General features: G+C 44.6%; 1 protein-coding gene across 1 annotated transcript in view; it reads right to left on the bottom strand.

Annotated features, from left to right (window-relative positions):
- Positions 1 to 2,679: 2,679 nt before the first annotated feature.
- Positions 2,680 to 20,855, bottom strand: part of FER1L6 (fer-1 like family member 6) — a 755,805-nt gene continuing 737,629 nt past the window's right edge. The window contains exons 40-42 of the mRNA XM_086966191.1: positions 13,306 to 13,406; positions 3,256 to 6,986; positions 2,680 to 3,123 (exon numbers count right to left, since the gene is read on the bottom strand). Of these exons, the coding sequence (XP_086822317.1) occupies positions 6,806 to 6,986; positions 13,306 to 13,406 (282 nt within the window). The 3' untranslated portion in view covers positions 2,680 to 3,123; positions 3,256 to 6,805. The remainder of the gene's footprint in view (positions 3,124 to 3,255; positions 6,987 to 13,305; positions 13,407 to 20,855) is intronic.

Below are 20,855 nucleotides of genomic sequence, written 5' to 3'. Positions count from 1 at the left end.
TCTCTGAGGCAAACATCCAAACTTTCCCTTTTACCACTACTTTGAGTCTTGAGGGATAAAGAAGGTATGCTTCTGCCCCTAGGGCCCGAAAGGGTACTATCATTTGCCTCAGTTTCCATCTACGCTCAACCGTCATGTGGCAGAAGTCAGGTCTCGTAAAAAATGTAATACCTTTGAATGATCGTCTACTGTCGGGTCTTGCTTTGTCTATGATCTCTTGCCTTAACAAAAAATGTCCTATGTTGACAAGGATTGCCCTGGGTAGCACCCCCTGGCCTCCAGTAGTTTGCCCTTTCTTTAACACAAAGGGGAACCGATGTGCCCTTTGTACCTCCCTTTCCCATTGCCACTGGGATTCTGGAAAGGCCCCCTTTAATAGGTCTACAACAAATTGTCATACATCCTGCCCTTCTAACCCTTCTGCCACACCCAGAATTCTGATATTGTTCCTTCTTTGTCTGTTCTCAAAATCTTCCATCTTCCAACGTAGGTCTTCTGCCATCTTTTCATGTTCAGTTTTAAAAGATTGCCAACTCCCAACATCATCCTCCAATTTTCCTGTATGTTCTTTTACTTCTGTTACTCTATCCACTACTTCTTTATACAATTTATTAACTTTCCTAATTGATCCTTGTATTTTCTTAGTGTCCTGTCTTGCTCTGCGGCTTTCTGCCCTAGCTTCAGCTTGCATTTGTTTAAGTGTAGTGAATAGGATTCCAAAAGCGTCACTGGGAGCGGTACCTCCAGTTGCCCCAATATCTTGATATTCCTGTGAGGTAGCTGAATAGTCCCACTCTAAGCGTCTTTCAGGGTGAGATGGAGATCCTGAAGCCCCTCTCCTTGATCTAGGCATTTTTTTCCGTTGCGTAGACTTTTTTCCAGAGGTATCGGATCCTGAATCTGAGTCTGAACCCTCCTCCTCCTCCACTGGACTCTCTGAGGCTGTGGACTCCGATTCTGTGTCTTCATTCACTGAGAAAAATTCCCCCTCTATTGATGCACCTTCACCCCATTCTTTTATTTTTGTGCTCTTATCCCGGGCTTTCTCCATATCCTTCTTATCAGTCATTCTGTCTCTACTACACCCAACAGTATCTGTTTGTTTTGTGTGCTTATCACAGTTCATCTCAGCCTCCATTAAAAGTAAAGCCCCCATCATATCGGCGCTGCCCTGGTCTGTACTCCCCAGCGTTTTGTTTTTACCTTCTTCCGCTGATATGATCACCTTAGGTGTTAGTCCTGCCGTGCAAGCCTCTGACGTTACTTCTGGCATTATCTCCTTCTGCTGTAAACCCTCACCGAGCTGCTGCCTAGGCATCTGTCTGCTTCAGCTCCTCGCTCGGAATCCGATCGTTGCCTAGCAACCTGGCTCTCAGTGTGCAGCGTTGCTTCCGTAGCGTCCTCGAGGACGTTTCCACCAGCTTCCAGTTGTTCGTGTGCTCCTACGGTCTGCCCGGGGATTATCGCCGAAAACACTTCACTCAGGGTAGGTTGCCGCATTGCTAGGTCTCTCCCTTTCGGGGCATTGGCTCCTTTGCAAGGCTTATCCCCTCTGCCCCCTTTCTGATTTCGGGGCTCCGCCGTATTAATTATTGTGCTTCCTGCTGCCTCGCCTGACTTGTCCCGTAGCTCCGATTTCTTTTTTGTTGCAGTGGCTGGAACAGCCGGGATAGCCGGGACCTTTCGGGTCGCCCCCAGAAACTTTCCAGGCTTACCAGAACTCGAGTCAGCACTCGGTGTAGCTGCGATGACCAGTTTTTTCACCATTGGTAGATCTGTCATCTCCTTTCTTTTATCTGGTTTAGCACTTCGAAGGGGCATTTTGTAGATCGGCTCTAAGTTCCAGCGTGATAGCTTCTCACTCATCCAGTCCCAATTAAATCTGCTCCTGGCAAGATGTTTTGTTAATCGTACGTATGCCTTAAATCCTTGCTGCGACCAGCGTTCGCCAGCCATTTAGTTTCCACAGCGTTTTTAGGCTCCTTAGACCAACATTCGCAGGAGAGGAAAACAGTGCGACCTCTCAGCACAACTCCTCAGCGGCCATCTTGCCCGCGGGATTCCACTTTTTTAATAGATCATGCACAAATTTTCTCAGCAGGGCTGGCATACCTATAATAGGATGGCCCAACTCTTTTGAGCCGGGTTGATGTACATGTAATAAGACAAGCCCAACTCTTCTCAGCAAGGCTGATGTATTTATAACAGATCAGGCCCAACCTTTCTCAGAGAGGCCTCCATATCTTTAATGGGACAGGCCCTGCTCTTCTGAGCCCAGCTGCCATACATTTAATAGGACGGGCCCGACTCTTCAGAGGCGGGCCACCATACATTTAATAGGCTAGCACCAACACTTTTGCGCCACCCAACATATATTTAGTACAATAAGCTCATAACTTCAACATTTCCCTATGGCTCATATTCCAGCACTTATATAAAAAGAACCCCACTCAGTAGTACTGCCATAGCTTTAACAGGACAGGCCAAACTCTTCCCAACAGGGATGTTATACTTTTCATGGTCAAGGTAAGAACTTCTCAGGCAGTCTTCAGTACCTTTGATGGGACAGACTAGATCAGCTTTTCTTAGTAAACAAGAAGGGGTCAAACCATAGAGTTTGCACCTCAACTGACACTAAATTACCATGAAAGTTTCTAATGACACTGACTGAAGACACAGTTTCTTTTTAAAGCATTTTATTTGTACATTTTAAATATTTTTACAGCAGTTTGTGTGTATATTTTAAATGAAGATTGGTTACATACTGGCAGCATCTTTATAGACCAAATGGAAATATTGTTCTTAGTTTTTACTTGATTATAGAAATACAAGGATTACATACTTCATACAGTAAGCAAGAAATAAGGAAAAATAAACTAACCTTATGACAATGTCAATGACTAGCGAAATTGGGCTATAATGACACACAGTTTTATGTCCTTTAATATCAAAAACACATGCATGTCTATTACAATGTCACTACTTTGCCCCAGAGTGGGCTTACTTGTGTAACTAAAGTCACTGTTGCTAAGCTTCAGCAAACTTCAGAGTTAAGAGCAGGTCATAGCAGACTGTAAACATGGCGGCTGTAAACGTGGCTGTAAACATGTCATGAGACTAGAGCTTAACACTTTCGCTGCTAAGGCAATTCCCCTCCTGTGCTGGAAATTGCTATTTTCCTTATTTTATGACGAGCTGGGCTCGTCATCAGCACACGACCACTGTGCACCATGACGAGCCCAGCTCGTCATCAGCATCGAAAGGGTCATTCTCCAGTTGCTTGAGATTTAAAACCTTTATTTGAGGATTATGTAAAACTGTTTTCAGAGTGTTTTCATTTTGTGAACATAGTTTTACAGCATTTATAACAAACCTCACACCAGATGTCCATTCTTCTGTAAAAAAAAATGTAAACTGTTTATTGTTCATCTGATATCCTACATTGTGTACCTTGGTCGTGTTTTACCTGCACATTGTGAAACTAAAAAAATGAATGGTAGGATTTCTCGTTTCTTGTGTTTACTAAGGTGTACAGTGCGTATATTGATTACCTAGCTGTTATTTATATAGACCCAGTGCTCAGGCGAAATTCTCAGCAGGAATAGAGCAGCGCTGCGTTACTTTTATTGGATTATTGAACAAATCCTATTTGTAACATTTGCAGATTCTTCACACAAAATAATTAAGTAATAGATCAAAGCCATGAGTTGGGTAGTGGTGAAGTACTATTCCTATAAGGATTTATGGGCAATTGGAGGTTTCTAAGACTGCTTGATCCGTTCCTTGGGTACAAGCTGGCTATCCATCAGGTAATCAGCCAGACACACTGCCGCACCCTCCGTAGACTGCACCAGGGCGTGGAATATGTCAGATTACAGAGATGTGCCAATCTCTGGGCAACTCTAAAAGAACAGCTGAGGCCAGTATATTGCACAAAAGATCCGCAAATGAGCATTTTGGGTCTGGATCTGTCGCGGGTATGACCCCTCGCGATCATGTGCATCTCCTTAGCATAGTAGGGGAATGATGCTAATGGCACGCTAATTGTATTAAGGCGCCTACGATGACATGCTAGTTAATAAATCAGATATATGTTCCATGGCATCAAGTTTAATGCGGGTGACTATGTTTATCATGATTGTCTTTATTTCTCTGATGTCCTGTCTGTGGGCCATGATGATTGATATGTGAGCTGGCATTATTAGTATATGTTAATTGTACTGAAATACTTCAGCATCCACGAAGTGTATCCCGAATACTGTACCCAATAGCCTGGCTGCATCCATTCACCATATTGTGCAAAGCTATATGGACTTTTAAGAGGTTTTGTGATAAACAGAAACAAGTCTACCAGGTGTCTCAATCTGCACACATCACATAAAGGGCTTCCAGCTCTATTTGTCTTTCTTCTCTGACTTCCTATTGCTTAAGACTCTATGTACCTATTACGTACCTTCTTGCAACCTGTGCGTATACCACTGTCTGCTTCTAGCAGTAGGGGTGTCTCTGTGAGTCTCATGGTTTAGTGCCTTCTTTTTCGACAAATAAATGCTTCCTTACCCAGATCTTCTTGACCCTGTCCTTCAGTCTCCATAAATTGTATTGGAGAACCATACTTGAGTGTAACATTGCAAGTTCCAGGTGAGTTAGTGAAAGCCCAGTGAAGGGTAACTCTCCCATGCCTCCTTCAGGGCGAGCATTGGGTCCTAGATGCCCTCTTCAACATATCTTAGTGTTTCCTTTTCCTTTATTTCTCCATTTGTAGGGAATGGGATTTGACCAGCAGATCCTCTTACTAATACCTCTCTGGTTCTCTGGTGGAAGGTGGCTCAACAAGTTGACCTTGCCACCACCAACATCTGCAGTGATCTCCAGATCACATGTTCAAAACCCATTGAGGCAGACTAGATCTTCGATCCCTCCGAGGTAGGTACATTCAGTAGTATTAAAGCAGTCAATGTTAGCATCTTGTTTGTACATTGTATAGAAATGCCAGGCGGGGCATGAAGCGTTGTATAAAAATAGCATGTTTAGATTATTCTAGTACTCTTTTTATCACAACTGGACGCGGCCAGTACTGTATGAGACCAAATAAATATGCATGTTTGGTGGTAAAATGTAGAGCTATCCTTTTTTAATATAACTTTCGTCCAATATAAATTCACTTGGTAAACAAATAAAAAGACTGGAATGGTGAGCATAAATCACTGTGGCAAGCAAAATAAAATGTCTTAAAGGCCTCTTGTTTTAAGACATTTTAATAAAAAAAAGATCAAACTAATGGGGCAACTGGCCTCACATTTTGATGCTTTAGATTGCAATCATGCAAATAGGCAACACATCAGTCTTGTGACTACAGCATATAGTAATATATATATTAGTAAGTCAGAGAGATCAGAAAGTAAAAGTGTAACTGAATTTCAGCATGTTTATTTTACTTATTTTTTTTTTTAAGTAGGCGTGACTCTCGCTGGTTCATGAAGGTAGACGCTTTCATTCCAAGTGCAACAGGACTTCTGATGCGGTAATACCACACCCATATTTCTGATACTGAAAGGTGTGGTAACGTCTGTGTGTATAATTGCTGCACTATTCTTAGTTGCCCCCTCAGGAATGACAGTGGAAAGTAGTGTTTTGCCTTGATTCACGCCTGTATACTCCAATTTAATTGACATTGGGTTCAGATTCTACCAGGCCTTATCTGGCGAATGTGTTTCTCCAAGAGGATGCAGAAATGATGTATGCTCATCTCAAAATTCACATTTGACTATTAACACTGGTTATTGGCCTTAATGCTAATTTAGGGGAAATTTCTCCGAACTGCAAATTGTATGTATTACATTCATTTCTTATTCGTGAAATAGTGATGGTGGACCGTTGCACTAGCACCACATGTTTTGCTGTGTTTGTGAACAGGGTTAGTAAGACTGCAGATGAAGATGCCATCACATGCATGAGGATTCTAGACAACCTTAAACCCCAGCATTCCCCCTTTCATTGTTGTGATACTGGCTTGTCTTATGATTTTCCCTTCTGGGGAGAATTTGACCTTCACAGTGAAAAGGCTGAGACACAGACAGAAGTAACAAAAATACTTCGAGTACCTGCACAGTGTGATCTACAAGGATGACAGTGTCATGCTTGAAAGAGGAATGTGTCTTTTCCGTGTCTTCATTGCTTCCGCCAACACCTGTATTTTCAATTTGAATCAAGACACTGAATCAAGGTATAAAAAACAAGCTAAATGCATTGCTCTTCTATTTTTTTTGCACGTTTCGAGAATAATTATCAGTTTCAATCAGTGTGCCTTTATAGGCAGCACATATGCGATTCAGTGCTTAATTTGAGCCGGTGGTTCCCTGTGCTCTGCACCAGCACTTAATTGTCGACACTGGCACTTACGACAGTTGCCACATGGTGGCACTGTTTGTATAATTTAGAGATGAGCAGAATAGCAATTGTTTCTTAATTCAGTATGTATGAAAAACAACTAACATCTGCCGCCCAAGCTATTTTTATAGCTATGGGTGCATGAATGGTCACACTTGTAGCAGTGTGCTCGTTAGTAGTTGTGTAGGTACTTCATTGGCTGCACCGGTAGTGCCAAAGGGTGGTGCAAGCTGCAGAGACCTGCTGACTAGAGCCCTGGCACTCAGTTTTTTTTTGTTTTATAAATTAAACACTGAGGATTACTGTAGGCCTACAGCATCGACAATTTCCTTCACCGATGCCTGACTTAGTTGATTTAAGAGTACTGGAGCTCCGCTGTTCCTTTGAGTGTTGGAAAAGAGAAGAATGAGTATTTTCATAATCCTAAAATGCGGTTGCTGATGGCCCCTGGCAGAGTGTAAATCAAAAGGGCGAGGAAGAGGGTGAGGATGATCAGCAGCAGCCCAATGATGATGTACTTCTTGTAATTCTTCCAGATCAGATGATAGAGACACTTGAAAGGATTGATGAACCACGAGAAGGATGTGTCCGGGCGGCTAGACGGGAAGGACAACAAAAAGGTAGGAGTTAGCAAAGGAACTGGCTTTTAAACACGTTGAAAGATCACCCAAAAAAATGTATTACCAAAATGTAACTTTCCTTGTGATTTGTGGTACCACAATTATAATGGTGACACTTTTCTTGCAGAAATGCTCATTTCTGTAACATTACTGATATTGTTAGAATTTTGCCTGGTATTTTATGAAAGCAAAAGGAACAAATGATGGACGGAATGCTGAACAATGCAAACATTCACCCCCAGTCACAAAGATCTGTGTTTAATCTATCGTTCTTTGGCTCACCACGCCACCCCAGGTTGGACCCAGCCTTAGGCAAATCAATCTTGACCCTGTTCCTCATGGGAACAGTCCAGTCTGTACTGCCATGCCAGGTTTGCATTGTCCACCATTCCATCTATCATGTGTTCCTTTTGCTTTTGTTACCCTTAGTGGGAAGGGTATGCCCAGATGTGTGTCCCATGATCACTGCGCCACTGGATTCAAGCTAGCCTGGCTGATGAGGGGTGATGCCCTAAAAACGGTCACAGGATGCTTGATTGCGGTGGAGGGAGGGCCTAGCTTGGCAGTTTGGGACGGACTGTTCCCAGGGTCAAGACTAATTTGCATATGGCTGGGTCCAAACTGGGGTTTTGTGGTGAGCAAAAGAGCAATGGATTAAACCCAGATTCTTGTGGCTGGGGGTGAAATGTTTGCATTATTAAGCATTCCGTCCATCATGTGTTCCTTTTGGTATTTTATGAAGGCACTTGCCTAATGATTTTCCCACATATGATAGGATACTGTGCCTTCTATTAAATTACACATAAAAGCAATACATTATGACAGTGCCTTATCCTCAGATGTCAATAACCAGTTCATGCTATTTGAAAAACTTGGAGTAACATGGTGAAATGCACCATTGTCTCATCGATAAAGTGCCTACAAAATCCACTGATGGAAAACAGATTGTCTGTCTGTGATACTGGCAGACAGGATAAAGAGGGTGGAGACCATACCCACGGTAAGTCCCACAAGCGCATTGACATGCAAACTAAATTAAATTCAAGTTATCGTTTACCCTACTGAAAATGACTCACAATCAGGGCTCATAAAATTGTTACTCTTGTCCAGTGGTTTTACTCTCACATTTAAAGTTGAATTTTCAACTTTTTGGGAGATTTGCGAAGAATCCCAGGTATGGCCATTACAATCTATGACTTCTGTGCAAAATGTACTCATGCAGATTTTCCACTACCAAATCACAGAGAATTGTGCATTTGCACAAGTAACGTTTTATTTTAACTTTATTTTTACATACTGCTGTTTTTCACAGGAGGAGTTTTACAGGCACTTAAACAATAGAAGACAGTCTGCAAAATGTTCGTGAATACCTGCAGACCTACTAGTCTGTCAATGTACAATGCATTTTGCAATATAGTAAATCTCGTCCACCCAAGCTCTACTCAAACCCTAGAAATGTGATTATGGAAAATCTGCTACAGTGCTGTTTTTTTCAACGCCGTAAATTGAATTTACAATAAGAAAATTCTACAAATTCGTATTCTGTTAATTGCCATCTAGAATTTTATATCATCATAGCATTTGTTTGGCCAGTTATTTCATTTAAGGGCTCAAAACAATTCTGAGCAAGGTTTTTTTCAAGGACAGTACATGTCTAGAATAAACTACACAGAAAAAAGCCTGCTTTTTATGTGTCTCCTGGCAAAGTCCTGTAATTAATTGGAAAATATAAAATGTTTTGCTGCACAGCACCACTGAGACGAAATGTCACAGCGATCTAAGCTGCTATCATTATTCAATTGAAGCCAATGTAATTATCTACTGTGCTCGGCTCCGAAGGGAATATGGCCGCCCGCGTCCAGGCCGCGTGTCACTTTGTCACAATAGATTGGTCTGCATTGCTTCATGGTCTGATTTGCTCGCAGAGTGAAGCAAATCAAAAGCAGAGGTGATTCTACCCTGCTCCTCTTCCCGGTGACCAATCAGTAATTTGTAAATATATAGCCGTGACGTGTTGGATCTATTTAAGTTAAATGCTTTTAGGGCCAGGATGGGCAGTGGCATTATCCACTAAGAACAGTGGGTTAAGCAATTTGTTCCAGTGTTTAGAAATTCTATTCAGTACAACCACTCTTCAAATTTGATGATTGAATCCGTAATCGCTTCGGAAGAGAAAAGCTTTTCATTAGTTCCGGATAAATTGATTTATTAGAGCTGAAATTTAAATTCAACACCAAACACATGTACGCATAATTGTTGACATGACTGCTAATATTAATAAGCGATGGCAAAGCCAATAGGTCTCGCCTATGTGAGGGCTATTGGCTTTGCCTATGTCTTTTAGCCATGTTGTGGAGCAGCGTGGTTGCTGTACAGCTTGGTTAAAAGTTAGAAAAAAACACAGGGGGCAACACAGACAAAGGGAGGGTGGGGAGAGGAAAGAAGCAACAAGGACAATGGGAGGGAGGGGTGCGCAGGAAAGACACAACACGGAACATGGTGGGCCTGGGAGAGATAGAAGGAAGAAAATAGTATCTCAAACCCAGTACGAGCAGTGAAAGGGCAGTATTCAAGATAAAGCAATAAGTGCTGGTCCGTGCTCCGCACAGAAGAAGAGGAAGTGAAGCAGGCAGGCGCTATCCATTTAGAAGGCAGTATATAGTAAAGACAATGAAACCAATGAATTGTAAGCAATGGGCAGGCTTCAAACCCTTTGTTGTAAACAATATCTCTTGCAAGCGACTGTGCATGTGCGCTGTCTTAGGCAAGAACTTAAAAGGAGCTATCCTCGCACACTGCAAATACCAGGGCATTAAATGGACCTCTAGCAGATGACCAATCCAAGGTTCTCAAGGTCAGCAAATGCTCAGCTTTTAAATATAGTTGTTGACTTAGTTTGGAAACTATTAAATGGTGGTGTTCAGACACCATTTTGTTTTCTACTTGAATCACAGTAGGATCTTAATGAACATCAAATTAATAGAATTCTAACCTTACACAGCTTGAGCTGAAATAGGCAACAGAGAGAGCTCAATGTTTTACCAGTCTTCTATGTCATACAGTACAAGCAGCTGTAAAAGGCTGGGTAGTGCAGTTGCACAACTTTTATAAAAATACATCTGCAGCACAAATTTACTTATGTGGCATAAAGACACAATATTTGAAAGATTTGTACAGTTTCAATGTCCTAAATGTAGCTAACAACCACTGTTATACAATTACACCCTTTGAGACTTCCCAGGTTTCCTATTATATGGACCTGCTTGTAAAGTTGTTTGCATATGCAATTGAAATGTGGAGACCCAAATAACTGTTCAATATCCATAGATTTCCTGTACAAGATTCAAAGAAATTGATCAAGAGACAATTTTGCTCTCTTTTAATCCTTTTGAAAGTCCACCAATTTTGCAGATTTTCCATTGGAGCAATTGTTTGAGTAAGGTTAGCTATGGGTGATATTTCTGTAATACAAAGCCGCAAAACATTGCTGAATATCCACATACTCAAAGTTTGTGGAGATTCACAATTGTTTCACAGGACCTTACCAACCCTTGAAAAGTGACTAGTGTGAAGAACTGGAGTAGGTCTTTTGCAGAATTGGAAAGAGATGTGAACACCTCTGTGTTTCTTGGGAAAGGTGGGGACACATTTTTCCATGGAGGAATACATTTTCCCTGTGAGGAAAAATGTGTTTTTTTAATATTTCCGATATGTGTAATCCAGTGGATTGTCCAGCGGGCACTCAGACTGCTGGTGTATGTAAAGGAGGCCATTGTCCACTAATACACTTGGATATCTATGCTTTGGGTACATTTTCATAGGCTACTCATTAGGATTCTGAGATTCCATGAAAATGCATAAATATACTTAAAGCATAACTCCATAACATCGCAGGACACACACACTTGACCCCATCTTCTCGGCCAGTGACAGAGTCAAGCATAGCCCAGTCACCAAGATCACCTGGACAGACCACACCATTGTTCACTTCACCATCACAGGGTCCCCTGGCACTGCCACAAAACCATCCAGCACCTCACACCGAAGCTGGAACAAAGTATCAAAGAGCCAGTGGACCGACACCCTCAACCCGTGCCGCCCTGTCACTGCAACCAACCTATACAGGGTGTCAAAAATGTCTCCACCTGGATCACTTATTGCGCCAACAGAATCACCCCGTCAAACCCATCAAAGTCAAGAGATCTTCCAAACAGGCAAGTTGGACATCCCTTAACCAACACCATCAACTCCTGAAAAAGATGAAAAGGAGTGCCCTTGCCAACCGCATCAAAACCAGTTCTAACCACAGCCAAGAACTAGTCAACAGTGTCAGAGAGTTCAACCCCTCAGCCACTGAAAATATAATTACTCCGTCCCAGTAACTCTGAGACCCCCTAGCGGACTTCTTCCATGAAACGAACTCCACCATCTACAAAAACTTTGAACCCCAACAAACTGCGGTCAACATCCTCAGCGCCCTCGCTTCCACAGATGCAAACCCCAACCATCTGCTCACCAACTGGGACCAGCTCACCACACAAAACACCATAGCCATCATGAACTCCGTTCACTGAGGAGGACCCACAGACCCCTGTCCCCACCACCTCTTCAATTTCGGGAGCAAGATGATCCGCAACGAGTTCACCATTATCTTAAAAACATCCATCACCATGGCCAACTTCCCCGAAGAATAGAAACATGCAAAACCACTTCTTAAAAAACCGTCCACCGAACCCAGCATACTTAAGAACTATCATCCCATCACTTTGCTCCCCTTTCCCACCAAAGTATTCGAAAATGCCATCAACTGCTAACTCACGGAACACCTCGAGAAAAACATTTTTCTGGATACCTCCTAATCGGGATTCCGTACCAACCACAGCACAGAAACCACCCTGATCACTGCCTTGAATACATCAGAACACTCCTTGACTGGGAGAAACGGCGGAACAGATACTCATCGACCTATCAGCATCGTTTGACACCATATCCCACCACACCCTTATCAATAGACTTCTCCACTTTGGAATCAAAGGAGATGCCCTCAAATGGATTGCCTTCTTCCTCAACGGAAGGACCCAGAGAATACACCTACTACCTTTCACCTCGAACCTAAAAACTTTTATTTCAGCGTCCTTCAAGGGCTGTCCCTCAGCCCTACATTGTTCAACACCTACATGACCTCGTTGGCCAACATCATCAGAACCCATGGACTAAAGATCTATGCCGAAAACACCCAGCTCATCCTCTCGCTATCTGAAAATCCCTCCACCACGATGACCAACTTCTGAAGGTGCATGAGAAGTATTGCCGACTGGATGAAAGAAAACTGCCTAGAACCCAACACAGACAAAACGAAGTGCTGATCTTCGGACATAACACCTCCCCGTGGAATGACTCCTAGTGGCCCTCCTAAACAAAACCCTCACCACCTCCAACAGACCATGAATGAAACCTTGGCATCATCCTGGACAGCAAGCTCACCATGAAAAGCTAGATCAACTCAATCTACTCCATCTGCTTCCTCACTCTTCACATGCTCCGTAAGATCTTCAAATTGCTCCCCATCAACACCAGACAAACCGCCACTCAAGCCCTAGTCACCAGCCGGCTGGACTACGGCAATGCACTTTACAAAGGAATCACCTCACACCTCCTGAACAGACTGCAGATGATATAGCGCCAGACTCATCCTCGACCACTTTAAGTGAACCCATGTCACCCCCACCTCAAAAAGACCCACTGGCTCCCCATTCAGAAGAAATGCCAGCTCAAGATGCTGATCCACACCTACCAAGCCCTACACAGCCAAGGACCAGCAGATACAACCACAGCCTGAACCTTTCACCACCTGTGCTCCACCTCCCTCTTCCTCGCTCCCACTCATGCATCCGCCGAAGCAACAGTGGGGGACACTCCTTCTCCGACCTCAATGCGAAGTCCTGGATCGACCTTCACCTCTGGACCTCATCCTCTCTACTGGAATTCAGGAAAGGCCTCAAGACCTGACTGTTCAACTGAACCCTTCCTAAGCAGCACAGTTCTCAGCGCCTGGGATGGGGTGATTTGCCGCGCTCTATAACTCCTGTTTGGTTTGATTTGATAATGGTCGGCTCTCTCTATGTGATTGAAGATTACAACAAGCCTTTGTCCATGACCAAATTACCTGTTTTTGTTCAGCATCATACTCCACCAATGAAAAATATAGAACAAAATACAACATGGCGTTAGTTCTACAGAGCTGTGACGTCAGCCTGTTCATTCTCATCGTCTCTATGGTGCGGCTTCTACTTACTTGGGCTTCTCCAGGGGTTCCGGCTCTTTCCGGGCGCGGCCCACAGGACTCTTCTCGGCCTCCTCGGCAGTGACTAAATGGAACTCTGCTTCCACTTTACCCTACGTGAGATATAAGGAGACAGATAATCAGAAATGATGGAGTCCAAGTAATTCCTGTAGTCCTTTTAATATTGTTTATGTGCTTAAATGGCATTTGCCGAGTTCCCCTGTGCCCCACGCCATCGAAACTCTGAGTTTACTAGGAACATATTCATTTAACAATTTAGAAGCTGTTTCACATCTGCACCCATAAAGTTCTATATATGGCGGCTTCTGTTGAGTTCTGGGGATGGGGTTTGAAATTAGTCGGAAAAATCCTTAGCGGTTGTTAATCATGCAGTATTTTTCCAGGAAGTTTAGCTTCCCTTGCTGCTGCTAAAGTCGCTAAATGTGCTCACGAGGTGAAGAAGGCCAAAGCCATTACTTTTCAGAGCTACTTGCAGAGCAGCGTCCAAGCTGTTATGTGTCCCAGCGGACTCCTGTCTGATAACATCCGAACCTTGCTCAATCCTGGATTACATTTTATAACAAGACAGGCCCTCGCAGTGCTGGGGCAGAACCTTGAAAAGGGGCAGAGATAGTCTGCCCGGGTGACTTCAAATGCAACAAGGCTGTTAGCTGGGCCTGGGTAAAACGCGCAGGCGTAATCTCACATCATTTCATGTCAAGCTTGTTAGTGACACAGAATTCTTGTAATTATGCTGTTACGCCAAATTGCGCAACGCTAACAATAAAATTTACTGCAATCACACAGGACCAACATGAACAGCCTAAATGCGAGAGTCTGATGCATGGGTACATTTTGTGCTAAAATATAGCGGCAAATGCCGGTTTTGTATTTAGCATAACTTTGCGTAATTTACCTGAAAATCTCCTGTAATTTCACAAAAGCAAATTATGCTGATTGTGCATTCTTCTTCGATTAGCCCACCAGGGAGATTTAAACTGAGTGGGGTCTAAAAACACTGGGGCATATTAACAAGGCGAAGTATCGCCGCTTTTTCGGCGAATTGTGCTGAGAAAGCGGCGATACTTCTGGAGCCCTATCCACAAGGGCATGTTAACGCCTGCGACAAGCCCACTTGCATGTCAGCGAGAAACATCGCTAATGACATGCAAAGTGGGCGTTCCCACGTCCAACCACATCTAAAATGTGGTTGGAGGTGGGAACACCCTATTAAGTTACCAAGGCAGGCGTTGGGAGACAAAAACCTGCGATAAACTCGTTTATCGCAGGTCTCCCAACGCCTGCTCTGACCAGGTGTTAAGGCATTGATAACATGGGGGTTTGGATCATAACGCTGAATCCACCCCCCCATATTATCAAGGCATACATTAGTGCGTGAAAACAACGTTTGTTTTCATGCGCTAATGTTCCATATCGCAGACTATCGTCGGATTTAATTTCGCCTACGTGATGCGCATTGATATTTACGCGCTATCACGGCAAAAAAATCCGGCGATAGCCGGCGATTTGAAGATGTGCGTTTTTAACGCACTTCTAGATAATATGCCCTGTGTTTCCAGCACGAATATGAAACACAACAAGGGCACCCAAACGAGTCAGCATAGGACCTCGGGGAACATATGAGTGAAAACAACAGTGGTCCTATGCAAGGAATGAGCATACACAAAGAATAAATATAGACACAATGGATACTATAATCTCAGTTGACTTGCCCAGCCGGGCAGAGGTCTGATATTTAATTTTCAACACAGTTTTTGTAAAATACCTTCAACAATTTCTTGGAGGAGGGCACAAGCCTGTACCCAAACGTTTACAAATTGTCATGGTTAGCAGAGTGGATAGAGAGTAGAAAAGATTTTTTAGGCAAAAAGCTATTATGTGTCTCCATTGTGTCTATATTTATTCTGTGTGTATACTCATTCCTTGCATAGGACCACTGTTGTTTTCACTCCTGTGTTTCCAGCACAGCTGAGCTGTAGGTGTAATTTTAGGTGGGTACAGTGCTGGATGATAATGCATGTGGTGGCACACATGTAAATGGATTTAGAGTACATGATTATGGGGTGTGTTTACTCGATTCATTGTTGGTGGTTGGCTATAGATGGGTAAGTAGGGTGTAAGTGGTTGCAGGCACAAGGCATGGGGGTTGAAGGTGTCAATGTGGCGTATGGGTGGTGAAGAAGTATGGAAGTATTACGAATGGGTTGGTGGCGTAGAATATAGAATTTAAGTCTTCATGTAGGTTGGGTAAAGTGTAGGGAAGGCAGCTTGTGTAGGTGCAGATAAAATTAGGTTTAGGTTGTGCTTGTTGGTGTAGGGTGTACATCTGTAGGATCTAGGTGGGGTAGGGTGTATTTGATATAGGACGGGCTTATGTAGGGTTCTGTTGTGATGGAGTGTGTGCACTGAACAGCGTAGAAGGAAGAATAGATGGTGTAGAAGAATGGAGGTGGTGCAAGTGTTGGATTTGTGTGGTGGTGTAGGGTGCAGGGCCTCGGTTTTGGTGTCAGATGTACAATGCGGTGTATGGTATAGTTGGATATGTTGGTAGATGCTTCTAGTTTCTGATGTAATTGATAGTGCTTCGTTGTAGACTATAGGACGAGGGTTGCAAGAACTAGGGGCTAGTATCCGTATTGTATGTGGATGGTGTATTAAGGTGTAGAGTTTGGACTGTGTGAATGATGTATGTTATGTTAATATAATTTGTAAAGCACGCATCAACCAAAAAGGCGTCTTGACACAATGTAGGTAGTGGTCGTTAGTAAAGAGGTTATGTCTGTAGATGATGTAGGTGATGTGATGCTGATTTTGTAAGCGGTAGATGCTGCTTTGGGGTTTAGGGGGTATGTGCGAATTTCGAGAATCTAGACTTTAGTGTATTGAACAGATGATGCAGAAATATTTGTATAGCAGATGTAGGTGTTATGTTATGTTATTTTGTATGCACATAGCATGCAACTGCCAATGGTGTGGCATCATCTCATTTCTGCTGCCTTGTCCATTCAGTAGCAATCTGAGCCATGCCTCTGTGGCCGAGCGATTAAGTTGGAATGTGTCTGATGTAGAATCTGTGCCTGATTGTGCCGGTGCCTCTGCCCACTTAATTGCGATATCCCTGCTTGTGCTGTTTCGCTTTTTATTTCCTGCCATCTTGTTGTTGCGCCTCCCAGCCCCTCTCTCCATCCCGCTACCGCCTCCCAGCTGACCCTCCCCCGCTCCCCCCCCACTATCCACTTATGTCAGAACAGCTGACGCACAGCGTTCACGCGCAGCGAGCGCGCCCCATGCGCGCCGAAGGCGCGCCAAAGGTAAGCCCGTCTATGCCCGTCCGCGCCTGGACCGCGCCCAGCGCCAAACCCCCTGGCCCCCGCAAAATCCACTCCACCCGCTTAACGTACGACGCCGCAACCCTCTCAGCACTTAACCCCGGCTGACTCCCAAACTGCTACCAAGCCGCCCCAGGACACACCCATGGACCCTTCACCTGCCACTCCTGCAAGTTCAACTGCATCAGGACCCAAACCAAATCCACAAACTCCAAACAAAGCTCCAACACTAACCACCTGAAGTGCATCCTGCTCAACACCTGCTCGGTCCACAGACACGCCATTGAACTTTGGAACCTACTCGACACCACATCGCCGTACGTCACCTTTCTTACAGAAACTTGGATGAACGCCTCATCATCGCCATCGTCCATAAGAACACCATCCGCATCACGACCAGTTCCGACAATAACCTCGCAGCCGCCGAACACCTTCACTTCCAGATCCACACCGACCCCAAGACCACACTCAGAGGCACCCTCATCTATAGGCCGCCAGGACCCTGCACTCAATTCAGCGAAGACATCACTGACTTCATCAGCCCACACGCCCTCCCCTTCGAGGACTACATTCTACTGGGAGACCTCAACTTCCACCTGGAAAAGAACAACGACAGCAACACCACCACCCTTCTGGACAACCTCGCCAATCTCGGACTCAAACAACTTGTTGACACCCCCACCCACTATGCCGGGCACACGCTCGACCCAATCTTCACCTCCAGCAAGCACATCTCCTTCAATCACACCACAGCTCTCCATTGGACGGATCACAGCTGCGTTCACTTCAATTACAAAAAGTCTACGACCCACAACCACCCACAACCAATTCCCCGCAGATACTGGAACAAAATTACCACCGACCAGCTCTTCACATCGCTTCACCAAAACCCTCCTGCCAAATCATCGGACCCAAACCAAGCAGCCACCAACCTCACACAATGGATCACCCACAGCGCTGACGAATTAGCACCCTTGAAAAACCATAAAATCAAGCAAGGTATCAAAAAAGCCCCCTGGTTCAATGATGACCTTAAGAAATCCAAGAAGATCTGTCGCACCCTCGAGAAAGCCTGGCGAAAAAACCTTACCACTGACAACCTGGCCACCTTCAAGAACGCCACCCGCAAACACCACCAGCTAATCCGATCCACCAAGAAATCAGCATTCAAGAATTGACTCGACAACAACGCCCACAACAGCAAGGAACTATTCAACATCGTCAAAGAGTTTACCAACCCCACTGCCGGCACCAACGACATCACTCCCTCCCAAGACCTCTGCGACTCTCTAGCCTCGTTCTTCCACAACAAAATCGCTGACATACATAACAGCTTTGGAGACCAGTCCACCCCACCCACCTCCGAACTTAAACCCCCCTCCAACAACCTTTGCGCCTGGAACCCAATCACCACTGAAGACACCATCCGCCTGATGAACTCCATCCACTCAGGATCGCCAACCGACCCATGTCCCCACCACATTTTCAACAAAGCAGACTCCATTATCGCACCCCATCTCCGAGACGTCATCAACTGCTCCCTCAACTCCGCTACCTTCTCGGAAAGCTGGAAACATGCCGAACTCAGCCACCTCTGAAGAAACCCACAGCAGACCCCACTGAACTTAAGAACTACCGCCCCATTTCTCTCCTCCCATTCCCTGCCAAAGTCATTGAGAAAGCCGTCAACAGTCAGCTCGCCGCCTTTCTCGAATCCAACAAATCCCTCGACCCTTCACAGTCCGGCTTCCGAGCCAAACACAGTACCGAGACCACCCTCATCGCAGCAACAGACGACATTCAACGTCTACTGGACAACGGAGAAACAGCTGCCCTCATCCTACTTGACCTCTCCGCAGCCTTCGACACAGTCTGTAATAGCACCCTCATACTACGCCTCAGCAACGTCGGAATACAAGGAAAAGCACTGGACTGGATCATCTCGTTCCTCGCCAGAAGAACCCAGAGAGTCCGCCTCCCCCTTTTAGATCAGAGGCCACCGAAGTCATCTGCGGCGTACCACAAGGATCATCACTCAGTCCCACCCTCTTCAACATATACATGAGTCCCCTCGCATCCATCGCGCGCCAACACAACCTCAACATCATCTCCTACGCAGACGACACCCAACTGATCCCCTCCCTCACCAAAGACCCAAACACCGCCAAAACCAACCTACACGAAGGGATGAAAGAAGTAGCCGAGTGGATGAAAATCAGCCGTTTAAAACTGAACTCAGACAAAATGGAAGTCCTCATCTTAGGATCATCCCCCTCCGCCTGGGACGACTCATGGTGGCCACCGGCCCTGGGAACCGCACCCATACCAACGGACCACGCACGTAACCTAGGCTTCATCCTGGACTCCTCCCTCTCGATGACCAGACAAGTCAACGCCGTCTCATCATCATGCTTCAACATCCTACGTATGCTCAAAAAAATCTTCCTTTGGATCCCCACCGAAACAAGAAAGACGGTCACCCATGCACTGGTCACAAGCCGACTGGACTACGGAAACACCCTTTACACCGGAACCACAGCCAAAGTACAGAAAAAACTCCAACGAATCCAAAATGCCTCAGCCAGACTCATCCTAGACATCCCCCGCCAAGCTCACATTTCCGGTCACCTGAAAGACCTCCACTGGCTCCCCATCAACAAGAGAATAACGTTCTGTCTCCTCACCCATGCACACAAAGCCCTCTACGACCTAGGACCCGAATACCTCAACACGCGCCTGTCCATTTAAACCCTCACCCGCCAACTACGTTCATCCAATCAAGCCCTCGCCACAATTCCACGCATCCAAAGATCCACCATGGGGGGAAGATCCTTCTCCTACTTAGCGGCCAAAACCTGGAATTCTCTCCCCACCCACCTCCGCCTTACACAGAACCACCTCTCCTTCAGAAAACAACTAAAAACGTGGATATTCGATAAGCAAAATACCCCCCCTCCCTCAAGCGCCTTGAGACCCTCTGGGTGAGTAGTGCGCTATACAAATTTTAAACTTGAACTTGCCTTGAAAACTATCCTGCTGACACCTAGTGGATATCAGGATAAACAATTAAAAGTTATTTGCGTGTGCATGATGGCAACTGGATTTAAAGCAGAGGATACTTTCAGAAACTGCTCACCAACTATGTGACTAACATCAACCTGTGCTCAGCAAAGGCATCTGATCCCCCTAACAACCTCCAAGAAGAAGAAACATGCTGGTAGATCACTGAAGTCCAGGAATCTAGACTATAGAAGTCCATGCCCCAAGCCTCAGGGAAGACCTAGACCCGGGCAAAATGTAAATTAGGCAGTTACAATTAGTTTAATATGGGGAATTTCATATTACACTTGGTACTCACATTTCCCAAAAAGATATTATTTCACCACATCTCATAACTATGCAACATTTTACCACAAGCACCCAGGAACAATACAAATGGCCAGAATGTGAACAGTACTTGCGTTTTTCTTGCAATTTTTTAAGTGTGAAATGTGTATTAGTGTCAATATTTGACACAGGGATACATTACACTCCAAAATATAGCCCAAAATGACAATTTGCATGGTGGCAGTTCATGTTTGGTTCAATTTTCCCAAATGTTTACATAATTCCATGAAAACAAATCACACAAATTTGCACCCTCCTAGGTAGATACACATTAAAAAAATTTCAGGAAAAGTCTCAAAAGAGAATTGTTTAAGTGCAATTAGTTTGTCTCTTGCTCCCCCTTATTTATTGCTCACATAGCATTGTGCTTTTATCAACACTTTCAATAAATAAAGATCATCATGAGATCTCATATTAGCCATTACTTTGATTAAATTTGTAATGGGCTTAGCCTTCTTGAGGAAATCAAAAAAGTGATGGATGGAATGCTTGAATTAATTTCAGTCACTCATAATTACTCAAGGCTGTATCCTGCTCCTTGGTGTTTTTTTGCCCACCATGCCACCTCAGTCAAGAACCAGCCATGGGCAAATCAGCCTGGTCCTGCTTAATAGGAACAGTTCAACCTGAACTGTGAAGCCAGGTCCACTCTAAACAGGAACACAACCAACCCCAGACCAGTTCCAGCTTATTTGGGCCACACATGGGCACAGATGTCGCTCTTAGAAAGTCAGATTGTGTAAACAACAATGTGGTGTGTTGAAAGTTCGAATTGCTCTCAGCCACTGGTAATTATCTACTGTTGTTTTGCTCACCCTCATACCT

This window comes from Lissotriton vulgaris, chromosome 4_1 (genome assembly GCF_964263255.1).
Source record: "Lissotriton vulgaris chromosome 4_1, aLisVul1.2, whole genome shotgun sequence".
NCBI classification, from domain to species: domain Eukaryota; kingdom Metazoa; phylum Chordata; class Amphibia; order Caudata; family Salamandridae; genus Lissotriton; species Lissotriton vulgaris.
Note: the sequence above shows the minus strand (reverse complement) of the source record. Positions and strands in the feature narration are given on the sequence as shown.